The sequence below is a fragment of the Poecilia reticulata genome, chromosome 20 (assembly GCF_904066995.2).
Source record: "Poecilia reticulata chromosome 20, P_reticulata-male-v2, whole genome shotgun sequence".
Taxonomy (NCBI): Eukaryota; Metazoa; Chordata; class Actinopteri; order Cyprinodontiformes; family Poeciliidae; genus Poecilia; species Poecilia reticulata.
The window spans coordinates 11,003,544-11,018,948 of NC_088849.1; the positions used below are offsets into that span (position 1 = coordinate 11,003,544).

General features: G+C 38.1%; 1 protein-coding gene across 7 annotated transcripts in view; it reads left to right on the forward strand.

Moving 5' to 3' along the window:
* Positions 1-15,405, forward strand: part of ctnnd2a (catenin (cadherin-associated protein), delta 2a) — a 229,647-nt gene that overhangs the window by 108,320 nt on the left and 105,922 nt on the right. For all 7 annotated transcript variants that reach the window (XM_081601621.1, XM_081601622.1, XM_081601618.1 and 4 more), the window contains one exon: positions 10,693-10,993. In XM_081601621.1, coding sequence (XP_081457747.1) covers positions 10,693-10,993 — 301 coding nt within the window. The remainder of the gene's footprint in view (positions 1-10,692; positions 10,994-15,405) is intronic.

The following is a 15,405-nucleotide window of genomic DNA, read 5'->3' on the forward strand; positions in this document are numbered from 1 at the left end:
GACATACATGTCATATGCATGTGTGTAGGCTACAGTGCATGCATTTCATTCTCGAATAAAACTAGGGCAGTGCCCAAGAGGACCACAGGTTAATGTGGCCTATTTTAAGCAATTATTCCTTCTCGGCCACAGTGTCTCCAATGTACACATGCATTCAAATGATGCTGATTCACTGCAGGATGACTGATGCGTCTTCTGCAAGGCCTCGTGTGTTCCAAAAGGCTTTTGTTTTTATTTCCACATATATGCAAATCTTACAGTCCACGACCATACAAGTAGTGAGCTCATGATTGTTGCTGCTACTTGTATTTTTTTCCCCCCTCTTTCTACTTGTTTTTGCTGTAATCCACAGTGTCTTGTCCTGTCTTGTCCTTGTTTCTTACCTTTTACTGTTTTCTGACTTGTTTTTTTATTTTTTTTTTCAAATGTTCTTCTTGCATTGTCTTTGTGCATCCTATTTTTACATTACGAACGTCGCCTCGGCTCGTATTAATGACTCTGACCACCGGGAATAACTGCCATAAGAATAAATGTGGCTCTTTTTCTCCTTAATAGCTTAACATTAGGTCTGTGTGCGGCCCAGGTTGTGGCAGTTTGAATTAGCTGTTCGAGTGCACCGGCTATTTATCAGGTCCCTCCTTTAACAAGATTGAACTACTACTGACAAAATTTCCGTATTTAAGACCACTCCCCACAGTATCTTTAAAGGAGATGGATACACGTTCTTTAACAATTTGTTACCCATAAGATGTTTTAAAGTGGTGGTATTATCTCCAGGCACACAGTGCCATTTTAGAGCACAATCAAGTAACTATGTTACCCTCAGTAGTTAAAAAATGCAGTTTATGTCAAACATAATTTAAAAGAAGTTTGACTTTAAAATTTCATGCATTGAAATTGGCCTCTGTCTCTTTAAGAACCTCCTGCTCTTTCCGACACTCCGCCACCTGTGTTGCCATCACAACAAGGACTTTCCATAATTCCTTCAACCGTTCCCACTAGTGTTGGACTGACAAGTAGTTTGTATAATAAGCTCAGCAGACTTGCATTTCCTCCAGGTGTTTGCTAACTGCTGCAGCCACTAGTCTGATGGAGCCGATGATAGAAAGAGGGTTTGATGCAACTCTTTTTCCTGCAATGTACAGTCAACTCCTTTACATTCAAGATGAAATATGATCCTTTAAACAACTTGAAAATATTTATATCTTATTGTCTCGATGTCTGTTATTTATGATAAGAATGCATTTGCCAGAGAAGTGCATATATATTATATAGGACGAAATCAACTATAAATTGTGCTATATAAACTGAAGACTGGGTGTTCAGATCCCATTTTATGCATGCAGAAGTTCTCAAGTGTTTGTAAATATTAATCTTTTTGCCCCACACATTTCACATTCTTCCTTTCATTGCTCTGTGGCATAATTCTCTAATCTAACTTTTGTAATCAAATTAAACAGCTTCCTAAGCAGAATATCATCTCTCCTACACGAGTGCAAGATTGTGTGTGTCATAACCGAGCCATTGTGTGCTGTTGGAATAATTTTTTGATTGCATGTGGAGCACACTCACTGGTGTGATTGTGCACAAATAAAGAGAGACAAAAATTATGTGGAGGATTTTTACATCAGGCAATTAAACCAAACTCCTTTCCCCTCTAAATTCTGTTTTCCTTCTTTAATGAGATCTAACATCCTAATGAGGGGGACAGAAAAGAGAGGTTGATAGAGAAGGGAGATGAAAGAGAGAAAACAAGCCCATGAGAGCATCAGCTTAGAACAGCGGAAAAGGTGCACACATCTAACATGCATCTTCTGGCCAGGAGGCAGAGAAAGTTCAAAACTTCTCCTAAACATGGGAAGTGACGGATCTCTGCGTTGAAAACAAAGATGAAGGAAAGGCTCACTTTCATGTGGCACACGTCATTTGGTGCCCAAGCGTGATTCATCATACTAATTACGGTCAATGAAGCTTGTGTGTCTTTGAATATATTTGTGTCCCTTCTTTTTAGTGGTTTAAAGATTCGAGGAGGCCTCAGTCATTTCATATGCATCCACCAGCCACATGTATGTACATTTGTTAATATAATGTACATACACCTTTCAACAACAATCAACTACATGGAAATCTCATTATTGGGCTTTAACAGTAGAACAAACTGTGTAAAAAGAGATATCGCATGTGAATTTGTATGTCGTGATTTTGCAAATGCAAAAATGATGGTTCTTATTGCCTACTCTTATTTACAGCACATACATATCAAGTGTAGGTTCTTGAGAAGCAGTAACATCTTAGTTTCATGTCAAAAAAAGTCTATAATAAAACCAAAAAGACAATGAAGTGTTACGAAAGTTGTTTTTAATCAAATGATTAATTCTGAATTTACAAGACTACAGCAGAATTGATCACTGCTACATCTGCTAAGCCAAAATGTGCCACTAAAGATCGGGTTAATGCAGCCATAACAAATTGGAATTGGTCAAAATAAAGTTATCCTTTTGTCACAGTTTCGACTGCAGTCTGCCTCGGGCTTGTTGAATGGCTGTGCCGGTCTCCAGAACTATAGCCAGGTTTTTAATGTTGTGTATGCGATTGCAAAAATATCTCTAGTCATTGGATGAGCAATTTTAATTTTTTGTATTAAGGCCAGTAGCTGTGAGAGTAATTTGATGACAGGCCAACAAAAGGTTTTATATTATTAATCTGTTCCTTGCTGTCTGCTCTGAGTGTGTATGACGTAAAGTAATCATCAGGATTTGACTGCAAAATTGTTTGTTAGGGTTCAAATAAATCTTTGGATTGTTGCACATTTTATTAATATCAACTGAACACCAGAGCAATTGATATGTTAACAATTATTTGTTAGTTGATCTGCAGAGCATTTACTGAATGAGTCCTCCTTGCATAAATAAGTAAATATTCTGTACTAAATATGGCTCTGGGTCAATTCACCCATTCTGAAATTCCTACTACAGTTTCATAACAACGCTTTATTTCATCCCAGCCTTTTTCTTTATATACCTTTTAATGAACTGTTGAGATAGAAAGGAATACAAATGCTAAACATTTGCTTAGAATTTGATTTAATTTGTATTATTTTTGAAGATTTTATTTTATACCTTCTTTGATCTTTTGACTTTGGATTTGATCTTCTTTTGAGTCAGTCCATTGCATGTAAAATATGACAGATTATGTCCATTTATCAAACCATAACGGTGGGATCGAGCATGTGTTGGTGGATCTAAAATTATTGAAGCGAGATCATGCCCTTGCAGTAGACTGAGTAAATTATACAAAATAGCTTCAGATTATATGATGAATAAAATTTTGAAATCTCCCCAGGGTGTGTAATAAATGCAATGCCTCTTTGTGCCCAAATAAACAAAACTGCAAAAAGTCAAAGGCTCACAATGACTACTTAAATATCTCTACACTAAACTGTTTATTTTCTGTGCATAAACCACAGTTAATTGGATATTACAAAGTATGAGCTGGCTGTCAGTATGAAACACTACATTTTTTATAACATGTTCTTATAAATAATGTACATTTTTAAAGTTGAGAGTACTTTTTCATAGGGTGAGATGCACTAAATTGTAAAGGACTCTGTTGACGAAATGCCCGTTTTAATGAAACATACAGGGAACACACTTTTATGTTAATTGAGTGTGTTAGTGTTCTGTTGTCGGTGTGTGTTTGTGGCAAAGAGACCACCGAACACTCAAAAGTGCACTGCACAACAATTTTGGCTCCAATACCTCATTAGTCACTTCAGTGTTTCTCTTACTTGGTTTTCAGTTTCAGCCAATCATATTTTACTTGTTGTTTTTTTTCCTGTAAAACATTTTAAAATAGCCAGTTTTATGAAATGAGCTTCATGTTAAATGTTCAGCAGTAAAAAGAGCATTTGGCTTTATTTGGAAAGCTCTTGAACTCACTGAATGCTCACATTGTAGTAATGCAGTTTTGTTTTTACTAAAACTCTCAGTCCAACCTCATATATTGTGACAAAAAATAAATGGGTAAGAAGAAGAAAATACATGAGTTAAACATGGGGAGTTTAATTGCTATGTATTAAGCAAATGAGACATATTTAGTAGCAGTATGTTTTTAAATTTTAGTGCTATATGCATATCAGTTCTTATTGAATCCAGGTGACTTACTATTCTGCGGTAAATACTTGTACAGTAACACAAGTTTCTGCTGAGGACTCGAAGCCTAATTACAAGCTCAATGTAATTCTGACTTACATGACAGATCAACACAATTTTTCACCCCTGGGAAAACTTCTGACATTTTTCATCACCCTACCCAACTCTGTCATAATGGAATATAAATTTTAGATACAAGCATATGACAGTAACAATAAACGTATGCACAAAGCAGAAACAAAAATGAGCTAGAAGGAATATGTTTATGTTTTTACTCTGAGATTTTTCAGCTCTTTTCTGTTCAATGGTTTTTGTACAGTGTGTTATATACACTGTAAAGTATAATGTCAGTTCTCTCAATATCAGCCCAGTGTTATATGCAACCCTCCTTGCCTCGCATTGGCATTATACCAAACGTTTGGGTTTTGTTTAGAAAACCTACTTTTATATATTGAATGCAGGGCAAACAAAAATACACAAAACAAAACCAAGGTTAAAGTCTTTACGCTCACATTTAACTTTATTTTAAGTTGATCTAATCAGCTTGTGCCCAAGTCCAGTCCTCATGAGCTACCATCCTGCAACTTTTAGATGCATACTGCTCCAACACCCCTGAATCAAGTATCTGAACTCCCTCATCAGCAGTCAGCCAGCTCTGCAGAGGCCCAGTAGAGAGCCATTCAGTTGCTTCAGATGTGTTGGAGAAGAGACACATCTGAAAGTTGCAGCATGGTAGTTTCTGAGGACAAGACTTGGGCATCTCTTGATTAAATCTTTTTTCTTCATTCATTTCCTGTACCCAGTTTACTCCAGCATTCAATTATCAAGCGGCAGGGTTCATGCTGCAAAAGTATTTATTCACAAAGACACACCAACCAAACGACCGTTGTTGTGTTATTCCGTTCGATTCAAATTTTGTTTGTAACTCACTCTGAGCTTTCTCCAGTCCACTTGGATTAATCCAGTAGAATTTCAGACGTTCTGAACCATGGTGTCAATTTTCTACACTGTTTTAGAATTGTAGTCTGCCTGTAGTTTTATCAATGCGGAGGACGTGACGGAAGATGTTCAGTCCATGTTGGTCATGCTTCCAAATATTGGGTTAACATTACCAGCTGCCTTGTTCGGCTCGGCACTTCTCTCTTCGCAGTACAGAACTGTTGCTTACAGCACAGGCAGCTTCCAGTAAGTTTCATAGCATTAAATTGGCGCATTACATGTCATGGACAAACGTTAGCGATTGGGTAAAATTTCAAATCTCAATGGCGTCCGTGCCTCCAGGAAGCAATCGTTTGTCAACAGCTGAGAGCCCGGAACTTCTGTACGAAGCAAACCGTAGCACAAGGGACTGTTTTTTACCAGGCTAATGTAAGATTAGAATAACCATTGATTTTGGGGAGGTGCGGGGGAACTTAACTATTGCATACCAAAAGCATGACTATCTGGCAGAAAACCCATGTCCTAACCAGGGGTTTGTACAGGTTTAACTTTGCAAAATATAGTATTCTTATTGCAGTGTAATTGCAAGAGAGGACATTTCCGTCTGTGCACATGTTTGCGCATGTGGATCTTCCAGTGCCTCCAGCTTAGGAACATCAAGAGCTGTGTGTTGGCTGGAAGGCTCCCCCAGGGATAAAAAGAGGGAGAAACTAATCCCTATTCCCTTACACATCCAAACTGTGTGTGTGCATGCATGTGTAACTGTCTGCTGGTCTCACTTTGCTTTGGCAAGCACACTCCATGGCTACTTTAGCAAAAGGCTGTTTGTACACATTAAATGACCTATGTGCTACAAGCATGCAGATTCTGTTAACGTCAGTCACATGCATGTTTAGAAACCCCTGTTAGTTCGGTCTAAGATTGATGGGAATTTCTGTGAGACATATAAACTCTACCGAGGGTTTTTGTGTAATCGTGCTGAGCAGTGAAGCGTGTCGAGAGGAAGGGCATGTCCTCAGCTCTGATCACATAGGCTGCTACAACCAAAACAGAGGAGGAGAGGCAGAAAGATAGATGGACAGGAGGGTGTTGGAAAAGAGGGGAATATAAACATGAAATAAACTGATGGCGGACTGAGGACGACGGACAAAAAGCGTGAGAGCAGAGAGTGTGTAAGTCACAGCAGAAAGGAGGGGTGTAACTCAGAGGGGAGAATTAGAGAGAGATCTGTGGGGAAAGTGGATCGAGGTGAGGAACGGAAAGCACCAACACAAAGGGTAATGGTGGAAAAAGGAGTGACGGAGAGTACAGCTGAAAGGAATGGAAGCAGAGATGAAAGAATGAGAAGTTAACATCACACAAAAAGCTTTCAGGATTGGCTTGATCCCTTATTAGTTGTTTTTTTCGCCCCTTCTCTCCTACTCTCCATCACTTGTACATGGGAACAAGGGCTCCTTCGTCTCAACTGCAGCCCGCAGGAAAGTCGGCCTTGCTCTAAGCGAGGCGGCCCCTCCGCTGACTGGCTAATTGCAGAGGTATCACTGTGTCAAATGACTAATAGAGTTTCCCTTTCTGTCGCAAATCTGCCAGCAGGAGCGCAGCCACAATTTGTTTACTCCATGCCCAAGCCAAGGGAATACAAAGATAGACCAGCCTCTTTATTTATTCTCAAACACAATTTCACGCTGCTCAGTGTTAGGTGTGAGAGGTGTTAATGAAACATGCATGTGTTTATGTGACTGCTGGCACATGCATGCACACGCACACACACACACACACACATGCGCCACGCTTCATGATGTACCTAATATTTTGTCAAACAGTAAAGTAAGTTTTAGTTTTGCTAGCTTTCAGCAAAATTTTCATGCCAATGTATGTTTTAATAAACTCAACTGATTTTTGAGATATAAAAAAATAACTAACATGGCTAAACTACTAATTTACTTAGAATTTTACTTTAGTAAGTGGAACAGCTTACTGTAAGATTTTCTGATAAAAGAAAGGCTCCCTGCAACTTCTTGAGAATAATACAGCTGAACCCAGTGACTCTTTGCTCAAGGACAGAAACATTTTCAGAGGGCGAAGAGGCACACACACACACACACTACACACACGTGTGAATTCTTTTGTATCTGAAAGATATTTGCACCTTTGTGATTGATACAAAGTTGAAGGCTTTAGCTAAGTCAACCTTCATATTGGTGTATCCACTGTTTGATAGTTTTGATGTGACATTAAAAAGTTTGGCACCTGCTTCATACCATCTTTCTTTGAAAAAGGGATTTGTGATTAAATATAGGCCTGTTTTTACGGTATTTACATTTTGCACCAAACTTGTTTTATCGGGATGTTATGTCATAGAGCAACACAAAAAATGGCATATTTGGATAGTGGAAGGAAAATGTCATTTGTGTATAATAATTTAGTCCCTTTGTCTTCTGAAGTCACATAGTTAGTAAATAGACTACACTTGAGTAATTTAATCTTTTAACTGTCACCCCAAAAAAACACTTACATGGAAATCAGTGGGTTCATGAGGTCACCAGTGTCATCATGACAGTAGAGAGACTTTAATCTTAGTATAAAATTGGCTGTTCTTCAAAGGCCTCGGGGATTTTCTTACAGAACATGTATAAACAAACAAGGAACATAGCAAACGACTCAGAAGGAAATTGTATTAATGTTTAATGTTGTGGCACAAAATAATAAATGTTTTAAAACCTTGTATGGAACAGTTTGCTCCATTGTCTTAATACGGAAAAAGTCACGGCTCTCCATCTAAATCAACAAGCTAGGCAAGAAGAGCAGTGATGAGAATTGATGATTGAAAGGGGGGGAAATATAATAACTGAAGTCATTATTTGCTACAATTGATGCGGGGGAGACGGATTTTTTTTTTTAAGGAGAGGCTCTTGTAAGATAAGACCAAAATGTAACCTTATTGGCTGACATGTAAAATACAATTACTAGGTCACGGTAAAAACACCACTAATCACAAGATAGTGATAGTTATTTTCCTAAAAAAGAAGTGATTGAAAGATAGATTGAACTAAACAAAAAAGTGGAATCCTGGAAGGGAACCTATGAGAGGCTGCAAAAGAGTTGATATCAAGACTCATCTTTCAGCAGGACAGCAACACTTTGGATCAAGCCATATTTATGTGGATGAATGGCACAGAGTTCAGACCGAAATTTAATTGGGAATCTATGGCCAGACTTGAAAAATGATGCTCACATCTAACCCGATTGAGCATGAGCTCCAAAGAAGAATGGGTAGATTGTGTAAAACTCATAGAAGCATAAGCTAAAAGACTTCCAGCTGTATCTGGTGGTTCAGCTAACTACCTAAGATAAAGGAATATGACACTTTACAGTTTTATTTGTTAATGAGTTTAAAACTTTTTTGTTGCAGCATAAAATGTGGCAAGGTTCATGCCATGTGAATCATTTTGCAAGGCATTGTAAGATGTTTCTATCTTGTTTTATTATCAGAGACAAACAGTTACAGTGACACAAATCCCAATGAAGGTTTCAATAGCTTTAAAGGTCAACTCATTTGTCAGAAGACTTTGTCAAATCAAATAGTACTGTCAGTTTTATATGGAATATAAATGACTAGAAAAAAAAGTAGTAGCTGGAAGTTGCATGCACATTAACCACATCCAAAAACCAAAACCAATGAGCTAAGAAAAATGTCATGGCTGTGTTTCTTTCCCCTTCCATATCTACATTTTACCCCCACTTGCCTACTTAGTTTCCTTTTTCACTCTTTAACCAATAATATTCCTTTCCACTGGTCACAGCTCAAGCTACTGGATAAAAATATTTGACAGGCCACTTTTTTCTGTGTGAGACTTCTTTTTTTTTGCCTACTCCTCCTCTTGCCATTCTTCCATGCCTTCTTTTGCTCTGGGGTTTGTCCTATTTGGCTGTCACGTCTCTTGGTGAGTGCACACTGAAACTGGTAGTGTTAGCCTAAAGCCCTGGCTACTAATGAGACGTTGAGAAGGACAGACTCGCCACGGACACTATTTAAAGAGTATAAAGAGAATTTGCCCCTTATGAGAGTGACTCTGCCCCATTACCTTCATATTCCACTGTTCTCTCTCACCACTGTTAGCCTTTTCAAGATGCTCTTCTATCCCTCAGTTTTTAGCTGAAACATTTTTTTTTTCCTGCCAAGTTGTTTAGATCTTTTATCAAATTTAGGGCAAAAATACAATACCGGAAGCAACAATTATTCTCCTTTCATGTTGAGGAAAATTAAGAGACACCAGTTAACTTAACAGTTACATTTTCGGATTGAGGGAACCTCAAGTGAACCCCAGGTTTTCTCACTGCAAGGCAACAGTGCTAACAACTCTGCCGTTCAGCCCTGCCAGCATAACTCAATGACTGAAAATATTTGTTGACTTAATCAAAAATCAACAAGAAGCGGCTTGTTATGTGTTTGTGATAGAGGGTGTCCTCATGTCTCTTACAGATGAGGCAGGTCAGAAATGTGTGTGCTTGTGTGAGTGAGAGGGCTGAAATAGAGCTGTATCAGGGCTGTGAAGGTCAAACAAATGCCAGCTCTCAAGACAGCACTAAAGAGCAAGTTTGTCGGCCACATGATGATGAGACACTCAGCCTTAGCACACACACTCACACACACGCACAACACGACGGTCTTTCATTTTTTTTTTAATTCATGGTCTTTGTGTGCATGTGTTTAAGGTGAAGTGTTTGCGCCCCATTCTGTGCGATTACTGTTGGTCAATCAGACATTCCCTCTGATTGTGAGACCAGACTCGTTGGCTGGTGTTAAAAGTGTTAATCACATGACCACACATTGATTTCCATGCTGCGAGTTATCACTCAGTTCCTGAAGAACAGATTTCCGTTGCTTTTATGTGTGTGTGTGTGTGCGCGTGTGTGTGTGGGCATATGTTGCGCGCCTGTGTGTGTGTATGTATCTATGTCGTGGTCTGCAGATAGCTTGGTCTGAATGACAGATGAGAGGTTCCTCCTTCACACAGTTTGTCTCCCTGTTTACAGCCGGAGCAACAAAAGCCCCTAGACCCACATTAACATCTTGATATATCACCGATCCATAAACAATGTAGAGGGAAGAGGAAAGCTGCTGTGTCTGCGCTGGCTGTTTACATCTCTAAGCAAAACCAGATTTGATTTGCAGCTCTAATGAACTATTATGTTATGATTTATTATTCTTAAACGTACAATTTTGCATATTTTTTTCCAGGTTATTCTCATTTTGTGAATACCCTAAAATGCATTCTTTCTAGGTGATAATTGGTTCTTAAAATGATGCCATTGAAAAAAGGATGCTGAGGAAATATTAAATCTAATCACATCAAATCTTAAACTAGGGATTTTTAAGTGTATTTTCTCATTAATAATTATTCAGAGGTTTAAAATCGACTCTTCTTTCAATTAACCTGTTGAAACCTGCATTTCCTCTCCTTTCCTATACTTGCCTTTTTGTCCTTTCTTCCTCTCCTTCTGCTCCCTCCTTTCCTGTCCTGTATAGAGCTGATGATGCATGTCCATAGCCACGTCCGTGACCTAAGTTATGTACTTTGTCCCTACTTTGCCCCCTTAGCACCCTCTTCCCCTGGTGTCGACTCCACCCCTTTGCAGCGAACAGGAAGTCACGGCACAGGCAGCTACAGCCGTGGCGGGACCAACAACTATGCCACGGTGGGGCCAGGATACACTTCAAGCGCCGGTGGAGGAGGCGGAGATGTTTACGGGTCGGACCCTTACGTGGCGGACCCTTACCGCACCCTGCAGTACTGCCCCTCGGTGGTGGAATCTCCTTACAGCAAGTCCGGGCCAGCCCTACCGCCTGAAGGAAGCCTGCAGCGTTCACCTTCCATCGACTCCATTCAGAAAGACCCAAGGTAGGATGAAAGCCGTGATGTCCAGTGAGCTCCAGTATATGCGAGTGTGAAGAGAAAGTTTAAACATCACATATGAAATTGTACTAACATTTTACAATATTTTTCTAGGCGTACAGGTGCATCTCAGAGAATAGGGATGTGTGTTCCAGTGAGGCCTGTTTGTTGGATTTTGCAGTTAAGCTATGTTTCATTAAACCCGCCTTTTTGAATGAAAATTAGTTTTTATTGGTCTGTTGTAATGTTCCAATCTTCAAAAAAATTAAATGTCCCATTAGCCGTAAGTTGAAAATCACGGCAATTACCAGAAACAGAGGGGTAAAAACACCAGAGTGTACTAATCAAAATGATGTGTTGTTTAATTTAGTGAATTAATTTCCTAAAATTAATGCATTTTTCAACAATATTCCAATTTTCTGAGATGCACCTGCATATGCTAATCATAGCCACGGTTGACGTGGGAGAAGAAAATGTAATCCCATAACCAAAACATTATTTTCACATCAACCAGCTTTTGAACAACAGTGACTCACTGCATCAGCATGAAAATGATAGAATAACTAACTTGCAGAATGATGTGTTACTCTGCAAGCTGGAAAATCTTTGCCAAATGCGTGATTGAACCAATCAAAAATCCTTATTTCATAAAATACAAAAACATATTTTTTACAACACACAGAGGGGGCAGAAAACCACCAAACTGCAGTGTTTTTATATAGAAGATATGTTTTTGTTGCAGAGTGTATGTATGCAAATGCATTTAATTTGGAAGGATAACTCCTAAGTACACACCAATTAATTTTTTAAGGTACAATAAGGTGCATTGATATATTAAACGGAACAGGTTGTGTTAAGAGGTATCCTGAAGAAGTAAAAGTAAAATAAAAAAACAAAGCTGAGCATTTCAGAGTGTAAGAAACATGCTTGAAGTGCCCTGGTTAGAATAATTCAGTTAAAAAGTAAGAAATCAGTTAAAAAGTAAAGACTTCCCAATCACGATATTTTGTCCCCAAGACTGAATCATTTAAGTTGTTTACCAAGTCAGTCGCATTCTGGTATCTGCATTTCTGCAAAGAACCTACTTCCAAATTTGCACAAAACAGCTTAGTATGCAACATTGTATATAACTTTATTAAAGTGCAACTGGTATAAAATCATAAAAAGTAGAATGACGCGAGAGAAAAGATGTTTAAATCATTCAACTAATATAATAATGACCCTAAAGCCAGTGCTTGAGATCAGAGCATGGCGTTGCTGTTAAGAGCGCTCATGTGTTTATTTCCATACAATGAACTTTGCCATGAAACAAATCCTTGCGTGATATCAAGCTTCACTGTTAAGTGTACAGTAGTTCATATAGACAAAAAAAAACCTAATGCATCACAGTGTGTTGCTTCCAGTCACACACCAGTAGCTATAGAAGCTCCTTTCATCTTCCTTAATGTCATGCTGGGTGTAAAAGAGCCCTACTGGGCTGTGATCACTTTTATCCTCTTGTCTCCTCAATTAAGCAAAGCTCCATCTCCATCTTTATTTATATATATTTCACTGGACTCTTGATGTATAATTCCTTTAATTAAAGCGGGAGAGTGAGTGAGACGTGTGGATCAAATTTCAGCAGCAGCTATCAGTCACAGGAAGAGGCAAAGAATGGGGAGTCGGAGAATGAACAGGATCAAAAGACAGGAAAGTGTCTGCAAAATGTATGCGAAGAATGACTGAAGGATATCCATGTAGCACAAAAAAGATTTAATCGCCTGCAAAATTTGTAGGTCCTCTAAATAAATAAATGTTTTACTGATATAAATTTTTATGAATTGTGATAAAGATACAATAAATGCCACTATCTAAAAGGGTATTTGTAGGATTGATCAAAATATAAATTGTTTTTATTGAATAAAATGTATACAAGATATCATGGACACAAAATGTGCTATTTCTTTTCTTTGATTTTTTTTTTTTGCACAAAGAAAAACTCAATGTTTGCTCTTTTAGCTGAAGAAAAAAAAAACGATACAGTTTAGGGCTTGCAGAATGAAATTTATTTAGTAGTCATATTGTAATTTTCATTTCATTACAGATGCATCTCAGTAAATTAGAATATTATTGAAATGTTAATTTTATCCACAAACTCTGTTCACAAGGTGAAAAAAATATCTATAGATGAATAAAACACAGATAGATGTTTCCAAGTCTTTGGTTCTGTTGGCTATGATGATTTTCCACTTATAACTAAACGATTAGAATATTCCACCAGTCAAAAAAAAACAAACATTTTAATACAGAAATGTGGCCCTAATAAAAATGAAGGTTTAATACTTGCCTTAAAGGTTGCTGTTTTCAAAAGTTATATTTAATTTGACAGACAGGCATCATCAAATTTGCGAAGATGTTTTTGCAAATATTGGAAAAACTGAATGTAAACTATTCTACACCCTTACAATTTTTGCTCAGAAATAGCTGTTTTGTGTGGACACATCCCACAGAGCTCATTAATTTCACATTGTATTAACAGTTAAATCATAATAAAGATGGAACCACATGACGAGCAGTTGGCTTGGATTTGTTGCATCGTCTTATTAATTTTGGCCTCCCATGAACTGCAAGGGAAAGACAGAGCACAGGAAAGTTGAAAAATAAGCTCTTGTTTATTTATTAACAAATAAGAAATCCAGGGAATTGGGGTTATATCTGGAGATAAAAAATAAAAATGAGCAACTCGACAGGAAAAAGAATCTGCTTGTGTTATAAAATGTGATATTTGGAAACGGCAACATTTTCATTTATCTCACAAATAACACAATTATCTGTGTGCATCGTTTATGAGTTTTCTGGTTTAGATTTGATTTATTTGGATATTTACATTATCTCCATAGCTAGGCAGATTTAAAATACAATGAAGCAAAATGGACTTGTTTGACTTTACAAGATCAGCAAACATGCATTTAAATGTTTCCATAAGCACTTCTGCAGGACAACAAAAACAAACATATCAAACAGGAAATGTGTCCAACCTTATAAAGAGAATTTAACAGCTTTAAAAGATTATGATAGACTTGTCTATACCCTTTGGTCTTTATCTGTGCAGATGCTAATCATGTCTCAAGGATTGGGTGGGGAGATCTGTCATTTAAATGGTGGCTTTGCTCCTCCACATTGAAGGGAGCGAGTTAAGATGGTTTGAGCATCTAATCGGGATTCCTTCTGGATGTCTCCCTCCCAGGATTTCAATGCTCATCTCATCTAGAGAAGAACCTGGTGCAGACATAGAACTTCCTAGGGGGACTACATGTACCTTTTAGCATTGGAATGCTTCGATGATCCCCTAGAATGAGCAAAAGACGACGGATGGATAGAGGGATGAAGGACTGGATGGCCCTTTAACTAATTTGGTTTTTATCATCTTATTCCTTCTATTGTAGGGTTTTCTAGACATCACCTTGACCTCCATGTTTATCATGTTGCTCCTTGTGCGCTGAATTTTGACTTGAGAAAAACAAACTAAAATCATATTGCCATACACCTCTATTTTTTTCTTCATTTGCTGATATTTGATCCCACTTTTCTTTATTTTAGGGTGTTTCTGTGAGAACTTTGTGACTCCCTCGGTGTTATGAGTAAGATAAAGCCTCGCGAACATTTGACTTCAGACCCATTGAGGATAACCGTCATCTGGAAAAAACCTGGGTCTCTGCCTAAACTTTTGCATTCCACTGCACAATTCTGTTAGCGTGCTTAATATTATTGAATCGGAGCCATGTGTTACAGTTCTCTTTGTCATGAGGTTAAATTGCCTCCCACTCAGACTTCACTCTTACTCTTGCCGTAATTGGATCTGGCTGAGCTAACATGAAATGCTAAATGAGTTAGCAGATATTAGAGACGAGGAATACTCGTCTAGTTAGGGCAGAGGTTATGTGTGCGTCGAGCAATGTGTTTGTGCTCCTAAGACCGTGAGAAAGAGTGGAAGATGTGTCTTTAGGACGAAATTGGGTTTAATATGGTTTTTCAGTGTCCTCTGTGTATTTTTGTGTATTGCACTGAAATGTCTAAGTGTGTATTGTAATCAATTCAAACTGTACATCAGTAGGCATGATGACAGCAAAGCAAAAACAATAACAACCACTGATGGGTTGGAGTGAAAAAGAGAGACTATAAAGACGGAGGGGTAACATGGATAAGAATAAGATAGGAGGAGGATGGAAGGAATTGGGGAAAACGAAACCAGAGGGTGGGAAGAAGAAGAAGGTAGGGGAAAAAAAACGAAGAAAGTAGATCTTTTGCTGAGGGAAAGTCGGAAACATGGGGGAGGATTTTAAAAGGGCTGCAGATAAAATAAAAGCTGATAGCTAGATGACGATCACAACTTGAAGAACTTGGGTAAACACAAAAAGTGAGGAGATACTTGTGCAAAT